The sequence below is a fragment of the Electrona antarctica genome (genome assembly GCF_951216825.1).
Source record: "Electrona antarctica genome assembly, chromosome: 8".
Classification (NCBI taxonomy): domain Eukaryota; kingdom Metazoa; phylum Chordata; class Actinopteri; order Myctophiformes; family Myctophidae; genus Electrona; species Electrona antarctica.
The window spans coordinates 50,541,400-50,550,333 of record NC_136789.1 but is presented as its reverse complement, the minus strand read 5'-3'; the positions used below and the strand labels follow the sequence as shown (position 1 = coordinate 50,550,333).

The 8,934-nt window shown below is 45.8% G+C and overlaps 1 protein-coding gene across 1 annotated transcript in view; it reads right to left on the bottom strand.

The window, feature by feature from the left end:
- Positions 1-1,140: 1,140 nt before the first annotated feature.
- The window catches only part of LOC306928564 (uncharacterized protein), a 9,122-nt gene continuing 1,328 nt past the window's right edge, over positions 1,141-8,934 (bottom strand). Inside the window, exons 2-5 of the mRNA XM_079508796.1 lie at positions 6,678-6,806; positions 4,858-5,145; positions 3,608-4,158; positions 1,141-2,275 (exon numbers count right to left, since the gene is read on the bottom strand). Coding sequence (XP_079364922.1) covers positions 1,958-2,275; positions 3,608-4,158; positions 4,858-5,145; positions 6,678-6,774 — 1,254 coding nt within the window. The 5' untranslated portion in view covers positions 6,775-6,806 and the 3' untranslated portion in view covers positions 1,141-1,957. The remainder of the gene's footprint in view (positions 2,276-3,607; positions 4,159-4,857; positions 5,146-6,677; positions 6,807-8,934) is intronic.

Genomic DNA, 8,934 nt, shown 5'->3' with positions numbered 1-8,934 from the left:
TAGAGCGACTATTGAGATGGACAACTTTAAAAGAACGAGGTAGAGCGAGTATAGAGATGAACAGATGAATTATTTCATACTTTGGCTATTCAAAGGTAGCAGAAGTTTGTAGATCTGCTATTTTTTTTTTAGAAATCATTGAAGTTGGTGCGAATATTTGATTATTATAGGCTATCTTTTAAAGCAAAATATTTTAATTCAGGTCTTCGCTTCAGGGCGTCCCTGAAACAAAAATATTTTGAGATGGGGGGTATATACAGGTCTTAATGGGTTAAAGCAGTGGTCCGGGGACCGCCAGTGGTCCTTGAGGGGGTTCCAGGTGGTCCCCAGCTAAAGTTATGGTAAGTTGATAACCAAAGGGACCCTTATTAGATATTTAACTCTTGAGAGCATGAAATGAAACCAAATTTGGTTTCACGCATTACTTAATTTACAAGAAGTCTACACAATTAGTGACTGTAGAATAATTGTTATTTTTGATCAACGTTTGCCTGTTGTCTCTCCTAATGGTTGGTACCGGTAGGAGAGACATCATTCTAAAACGGTTAGTCCCAATACTTGATTCTGATTGGCTGGTTACCGTCACGTGACCGTTGTAAAAATCTCACCGATAATCCACACCTTCAATCACTTTATATCATTCCCAGCTGATCCCGCGGCTCTGTAGCTGAATTGGGGAGGGGGAGCACTTGATTGCCTTACACACGCTGGCCGTGCGGGCGTGTAAGCACCGCCCGCACTCATATGACTGTGAATGTCTGGCTCCAGGCGGCCCCGTAAAGACATCAATCGCTATTCTCCCAATCACATAGACTACTTGCCGAACAAAACAAGGAAGTGTCACTCGCAAAGCGTAGCTACTTTTGTGAATGTAATAGTTTTATATTGCTATATGTTTGTAACCGTTTTAGAAAAGCAATAAGCCACGTGAGGTCCCAGTTTACCGTGGATTTTACAATGGCTGATAGACCCTCCGCCTACACCAGCCATTGTAAAATCCACGGTAACCTGAGACCTCTTGTGGCTTATTGCTTTAATATAGCATGGAATTGTGGACAAAATCCTATCCAACGGCAACGACATACATGGAGAAGAGAGGAAAAAAGAACAGTCAATGAAAAATAACGTATTCTCATCTTGGTTTTTATTTCTATTATTACTATTGTCATTGTTGTTAGCACAGTAATTTGTGGACCTGATACAAGACAAGTACATACTCCTGGCCAGTGCCCTTGACCAAGGAGGTACATACGGTACATGGCAATACAACTTTGGTAAGTCCCCAAGCACTCCAACATTAAAGATGGAGTCCCACAATTTTTGTATTTTTCCAGTTTTTCATGTGTCTATGAGGTGACAGTACTTCATTAGACACCCTGGAGTCGTTTTATGTGCAATGGTGTTTTAACTTTGTATTTAGGGTTTCTTCCTGGAGGCTGAACCCTTGACAGTCAAACGGGCCAATGAAATAAACAGTAATATAGTGACATCACACCATCAGCCCCTCCCCTAACCCTTCCCCCTTTATCATACAACTACAGCTGTGGGTGCGGCTTCAGTTCAGGTGGATCACCATCCATAAGGCAAACCAGGCATACTTAATGAACTGGTGGGCGTGTCCACATAAAAGCATGATTTTATACAACACACACACACACGCACGCACGCACGCACGCACGCACGCAACATAGTATGCCTCCTGCGATGCGATCCAAAAATCCTCCACAGTGTACTGTGATTGTGAAGTTGTGTGTTCACGTTAATATGCCCCCGTCCAACTGTCAGAGCTGGCTTTCAGGTGCCTGTGCCACCTAATACCTGATGATCATGTTTTAGGGTGGAAAGAATTTGTGGCACTCCATCTTTAACAACATCCATAATATCTTACATCCCAACCACCTCCCTCCTATGCCAAAATAATACCCGACCGTCCAGTGTGATCCTCCCCCAGGGGGCGCTAATCCACGGTGGAGCGTTTCTTTCCCTGGAAGAAGTGGATGCGCCGGTGCGTTTTCAGAGAACCCAACTTACTGAAGGTCCTGTCACAGTCCTCGCAGCGGTACAGCCCCTCTCCGGCGTGGACGGCGCGGTGTCTCTTCAGAGAGGAGGCCGTGGTGAAGCTCTTCTCGCAGCGCTCGCACCGGAAGGGGTCGGGGTTGTCGGCGCCCGTGTGGACGTACTGCTGGTGTCTCTTCAGCGTGGCCGACCAGGCGAAGCTCTCGTCGCAGTATTTGCAGTGGAAGGGTTTCTCCCCGGTGTGCACGCGCTGGTGGTCCTTCGGATAGGGGGTGGGACGATAATATATATAATATCATATAATATCAGGATATATTAGTTTTTTTAGGGGTTATTGTTCAACTTACTTAACCGTTTCCCCGCCAGGATTAATTAATGACATGCCAGGATATCGCGCCGCTCAACCCTTATTTTGAAGATGCAAAACACCGTGACCGGATGTTGTGTCAGCTTAAGGTATAGAACTGCAAATCATAGAATGCGCTATATCACTATATATACGATATCTCTGAAAAGGCATATTGTGGAGACATTTTGATCACGATACGATATTCATCACCATATCGCCCTACCTTCAGATGACTCAGCACGCTGAAGCCCTTGTCGCAGCGCCCCCTACCTTCAGATGACTCAGCACGCTGAAGCCCTTGTCGCAGCGCGCCCCTACCTTCAGATGACTCAGCACGCTGAAGCCCTTGTCGCAGCGCGCCCCCTACCTTCAGATGACTCAGCACGCTGAAGCCCTTGTCGCAGCGCGCCCCTACCTTCAGATGACTCAGCACGCTGAAGCCCTTGTCGCAGCGCGCCCCCTACCTTCAGATGACTCAGCACGCTGAAGCCCTTGTCGCAGCACTCCCCCTACCTTCAGATGACTCAACACGCTGAAGCCCTTGTCGCAGGGCGCCCCCTACCTTCAGATGACTCAGCACGCTGAAGCCCTTGTCGCAGCTCCCCTACCTTCAGATGACTCGGCACGCTGAAGCCCTTGTCGCAGCTCCCCTACCTTCAGATGACTCAGCGCGCTGAAGCCCTTGTCGCAGCGCGCCCCCTACCTTCAGATGACTCAGCACGCTGAAGCCCTTGTCGCAGCGCGCCCCCTACCTTCAGATGACTCAGCGCGCTGAAGCCCTTGTCGCAGCGCGCCCCCTACCTTCAGATGACTCAGCGCGCTGAAGCCCTTGTCGCAGCGCGCCCCCTACCTTCAGATGACTCAGCGCGCTGAAGCCCTTGTCGCAGCACGCCCCCTACCTTCAGATGACTCAGCGCGCTGAAGCCCTTGTCGCAGCGCGCCCCCTACCTTCAGATGACTCGGCACGCTGAAGCCCTTGTCGCAGCGCGCCCCCTACCTTCAGATGACTCGGCACGCTGAAGCCCTTGTCCCAGCACGCCCCCTACCTTCAGATGACTCGGCACGCTGAAGCCCTTGTCGCAGCGCGCCCCCTACCTTCAGATGACTCAGCACGCTGAAGCCCTTGTCGCAGCGCGCCCCCTACCTTCAGATGACTCAGCACGCTGAAGCCCTTGTCGCAGCGCGCCCCCTACCTTCAGATGACTCAGCACGCTGAAGCCCTTGTCGCAGCGCGCCCCCTACCTTCAGATGACTCAGCACGCTGAAGCCCTTGTCGCAGCGCGCGCACCGGAACGGTTTCCTCTCTCCCGTGTGGAAGCGCTGGCGGTGCGTCTTGAGCTGCGCCGCCTGACTGAAGCCCTTGTCGCAGCGCTCGCACCGGAAGGGTTTTTCTCCGGTGTGGACGCGCTGGTGTCTCGTCAGGCTGTCCGACTTGCCGAAGCCCTTCTCGCAAAAATTGCAGACGTGGGGTTTCTTGCCGGGGAATGTCGGCGTCGGCGGCGGTGCTTCCCCCAGTTCGGCTGAAGCGTGCGTGGACTGTTCCTGTTCGTGACCGGAGGATGATGTCGGTTGGTCCGTGTCTGCTTTTCGTTGCCGGCTGGTTACGGAGTCAATGATTTGCCGACTGGCGGCTGCCGAGGTGGTGATCTGCTGTCCGTTGCTCCTCAGCATTTGGCAGTAGAGGTCGTTGTGGCTCCTCTTGATGTGTTTATATAAGAAGTCCTGAGACGTGAAGGAGTATGAACACTCGGAGCAGGAGAAGAACTGAGTCTGGGACGACTGGGACATCACTCCTGAGAGACAGAGAGAGGGTTATAAACGGTCAGTATAGAAACAACTTGAAAAGCCTCCATCATCTCCGTTAATCAATTTATTTAATTATTCATCTTTATATTCACCCTACAATTTAGTCATTATGCCAACTCACAGTTTTACCCACGCATGTAGTATTCGAGGGGCGCTAGCTCCTCCAATGTCTGACTTTCGGAAATTACGTCATATGGCAGCCAAGTCTATGGACTTTTAATGACGTAAAAAAAACAGACGCCCACGTGACGTCATGTGGCAGCGGTGTATGGACTTTTAATGTTTGTTTAGAGTACAATGTTTGTTTAAAGAAATTAGTTGCCCCTCACTTTACACGAGTGTGATTTTCAATGACTAACCTCCACTAGGGTATTAAGCAACTAGTCGACTAGTTTACTAGTCGACTAGTAAATCCACTAGTCGACCTTGCTGGTACTAGTCGACTAGTTTTTTCTTCTTTTTTTTACCGATTTTGTAGGCCTCAATATCAGGTAGATTATAGTTATAGTCACCAATGTACACAGTTTTTTAATGTACAAATATTTATTTCCCAAAAAAAAACGAAAAAAACAAAAAACGTTTTTTTTTTTAAACATAAAAGGTGGTTTAACAACTAGTCGACTAGTCGACTAGTAAACTAGGCAACTAGTCAACTAGTAAAAATGACTAGAAGTGAATGCCCTAACCTCCACTAGTCTCCTCCTCCCAATCATCACTGTCTTCAGTGACTTCAGTGTCAGATTCAAGTTTAACTTCGACTTCAGAAAAGTGTGAAGAGATATCTTCATCATCATCATCATCATGTTCACTTTTCACTAATGTCAAAATTGACCCATCGGGCTCCTCTGGTCTTTGAAGTAGCTCTTCCTGTTCATCTTTAATGTGTGGAGGCTCTGGTTCCTCCTGGAGCAGACTGGGGCTCCTCTCCTGTTTAATAGAATCCTCCTCTTTACACACAACCACGTGCAGGATGTCTAGGAGGAGAAGAATAACATGATGGTCAACACTGGAATCCTATAATGTAAATCCATTCTTCCATGTTCCATAAAAAAAAACAAGCTATACCTAAGATAAGATTACTACACTACAGGTTACTAATTATGTTGTTACAGGCGTTTCTGAAAGCTGACGTTCTGAAAGTTTTAGCAAGTAGTTTGAAATCACATATTTAGTTGCTTTACCCAAAACATTAATATTACCAATAATCTATTTGAATCATGAAATTATGAAACAATATTAAAAGATGATACTTCACACGTGAGCTCTGATTTGTAAGTACATTTGGGCATAAGCAAAGACATGTAGAACATGGTTTGTCTTAATGTTTGTGCATTATAGTATGTCCTTTCTAAAGTAGAGCAATCACACAGGCGATAAGAGGGGCGAAGGAACTGGTTGGAATAACGTGTTCCTTCCACGCGCTACGTCCAACCAGGGAAACTCCTCCCTGTCAGGTGTAAAGGAGCAACTTGGACACTCCGGCATGAAGGAAGCATGAGTTCAAGTCCATTGCTCGCTTCATGTCCCCCATATATGGGGACCAGGTTGGCGGAGGGTGTGTAGAGGCCAGGATCACATTAGATAATTGACACAGGGGTGAAAAATGGGTTACAAAATCGTGGGATAAAAATTCAAGAAAAAAAAAGAGGGGGCGAAGGAATGCAGCTGCAGCAATACGAAAAATACTCAATATGCACAATAAGCGAGGCGCACTTCCAGGGCTGCTCGACCAGATGGGTACCTGACCAGTGTTAGCGAGTTGTCTCTAATGCCCTGCCATCAGGCGTTCCTCTGCTGCACATGCCATGCGTGGGCTCCTGACTTTAGTAAAAATAAACAAAACTACTTTGCTACTCGCTCACCGAAACAAAGGCCGTTTTGTGTTGTTGAAAGTCAATTCTACAGGGTGGGAATCCTCTCAGGAGTCAGGACCCCACCTTCTCTGTATAATATACTTTGTTGGGGGTATTTTTAGGTTAAGGTTAGGTTTAACACAGTTTTCCTGAGGTCAGGGTTAAGGTTAGGTTTAGGTATAGTTTTACTGAGGTTAGAGTCAGCTATTTAAAATGCTCATGTGTTAATTGTATGGTCTTCTTTCTCTCAACTTCAGGGGCTTCAGAGTAAAAGTGGCCATGTCTTTCCGTCATAGGTTCAAATCCGGGCACCGCCAACCCAGTGTATGAGTCTTCAAGAACCCTGCCCCCCCACTATGAAAAAAACGACCCTGTCACAATTCCATGGTCTTCTTTTTCTCAAGTTTAGTCTTCCATGTTTCTATGGCTTATTGTGCATATTATTCTTATTGCCTTCCTGCTTGGCCATGCCTTATCGCTGCTTGCAGCGATTTATTTTCTAGTTTTTTTTTCTTTCTTATTGCTTGCAATTGGTCCTGTTATTGCTGCTTGCAGCTATATTTTGCCATTGTTATTGTATAGTGAAAATAAGACATTGCGGCAGCCTTACAGAACAGAAAATATTAAAGAAAGGAAGAGCACATGAAACTTACTGAGGTGTGGATGGTCTTCAGGTTCCTCCTGTTTAATAGAAATGTCTTCAGGTTCCCGTTTAATAGAAACGTCCCTGGCTGAGTCTGGAGAGTTCATCTTCACCTGCAGTCTGGACTCCACACACCACTCTGAAATGTAGTGAATAAGGACTTTAATAACTGGAGACCCAGTTGTGTCAAGAATAACAATATAATACTATTTGTAGAAGGTAAAGACAAAATGGCCTTAGCACGACTCTCCAAAACGTGAATCCTGATATGTAAAATAACTCATGCTTAACTTAAGTTAAGGAAAAATGTATGAAGTTTGACTCCTGCTGTGCAAACAAGTCTGTTAATCAATTTGAACATTTAAATTATATACTAGTCTACTATATTTAATAAATACCCCTTTTTTTTGAGTTTTCAAATATTTTTGACCGTAATCCGCCGGCAGGCTGATTCGGTCTGGCTTATTAGCCAAGCTAACACACACACACACACACACACACAATCCAATTTCCAAATGCTTGTGTCCGGAAGGTGAGCTCCGCAGAGCGGGCAGTAGTTGGCTGCCTCTCGCTGGCCGTGCGGTCTGGCTGCAGTGTTGTTGTAAGAGTAAGGCCTCACTCACACCTAAGACACACTTGTGTCCTGTGTGTTCTGTGTGTCATGGCCGCCTCGATGCATTACAAATGGGAGTCACATGCAACAAGGTTGTGTCTTCAAACCATGTGACTCCCACATTGGAAATGCATTGAGGCGGCCATAACAAACAGAAGACACAGGACACAAGTGTGTCTTGCGTGTGTCTTAGGGCCTGTACTCACGAGGACGATTTCGGTGTTTCTCGGGCAAGTAATTAGCCGATCTGCCCTTTTTGTCACACGGAGACGGCGTTTTGGGGGACTTTAACGGCTAATTTTGAAACTACCTTCCAGAGTGGGAAAGTTTGGAGACGCGACTTTCACGTCTCCGTGTGTACAGCGAATGCCGCCTAATTTGCTGAAACGGTGATGTCATAGTCCCCTCGCCCCCTCCAAACTAACTAGTGTTAATGGTTTATTTCACCATAACCACTTACATATAAGTATCACAGCTATTTTATATTTGCACATAATGTCTATAAATCTCTTCTCCAAAAATAGCCGATCTGCAGCCCGCATGCACGAGCTTGTAGAGGAGCTATTTTTGGAGAACAGATATAAATTATGGTGATTACCAATCCGGAAAGACAAGAAAAAAAACGGATCTTCTACATTATTGTTACTATTAAATGGTGTAGTGTAGAATAGATTAGTATATAGGCTATACAAGATAGGCAGCACAGCCACCGCACGTTCCTCTCAGGCAGGTCTGACTGCGCAGTGCACAGTGCAAAGCATGCATGGACCTCATCAAAGTGCTTCTCTTCTTGGGTGGAAATTAAACATTCTTTGTGTAACTTCAAAACGGCTTTGCATTGAGAGACCACAGGTAGGATAAACACATTGTTTACTGTCCATATTCCTCTATAAACGGCCTGTTTTCACTGTTTCCAATTGCTCTTTTTTTATACTTTTGTAGGCTATAGCCTATGTGCAATGATTAGCTGTGCTGCCACTGCCAGCAGGTGTAATCAATCTATAAACGAGCAATTATCTGACATTCAGAGGTGTTGCGCACCAGCGAATATATATTCAATCTCCAAAGTCAAACTCATAAATTCACAATGTACCATGCCGCTCCTCGTTGTGAGCTGTATGATCATCTGAGAGAGAGAGAGAGAGAGCGCACCCGCGCTCTCTCTCTCTCTCTCTCTCTCTGAATGTGTGAATCACTTACTTTGTGCGTGCTGCTCGTTTTCAGAAGAATTAATCCAAGGTTTGTCATATTATGATTTTAAAGTAGGCATCAACTTTAGCTGGTAAATCAGTGTGTGCAGAGTGAGAAGCATCACTGCTCTGCAACCTCTGCTGATTAAATTGATATGACCTAGATAGACTATGTCATATGCGCATCTGAGATAATTAGTTATTTGGCAACACCTGTGTGAAATACCAATAGTATAATTTATAAAATGCTTTCATATTGCCTTAGAATAAGCTTTTTCTTTATTTTTGGGTGGCCATCTACAGGCCGGCAATATATGTACTACAGCTATATCTTGAAAACGAAGCAGTTTACCGTCTCGTCTAGACCCGTACATAATTAACATAACCGCAATGTAGACGCAGTAAAGCTTTAATATCGTTCACAAAACTTAGGCGGGGAACAGCCCGCGACGTCCTCGTGAAGG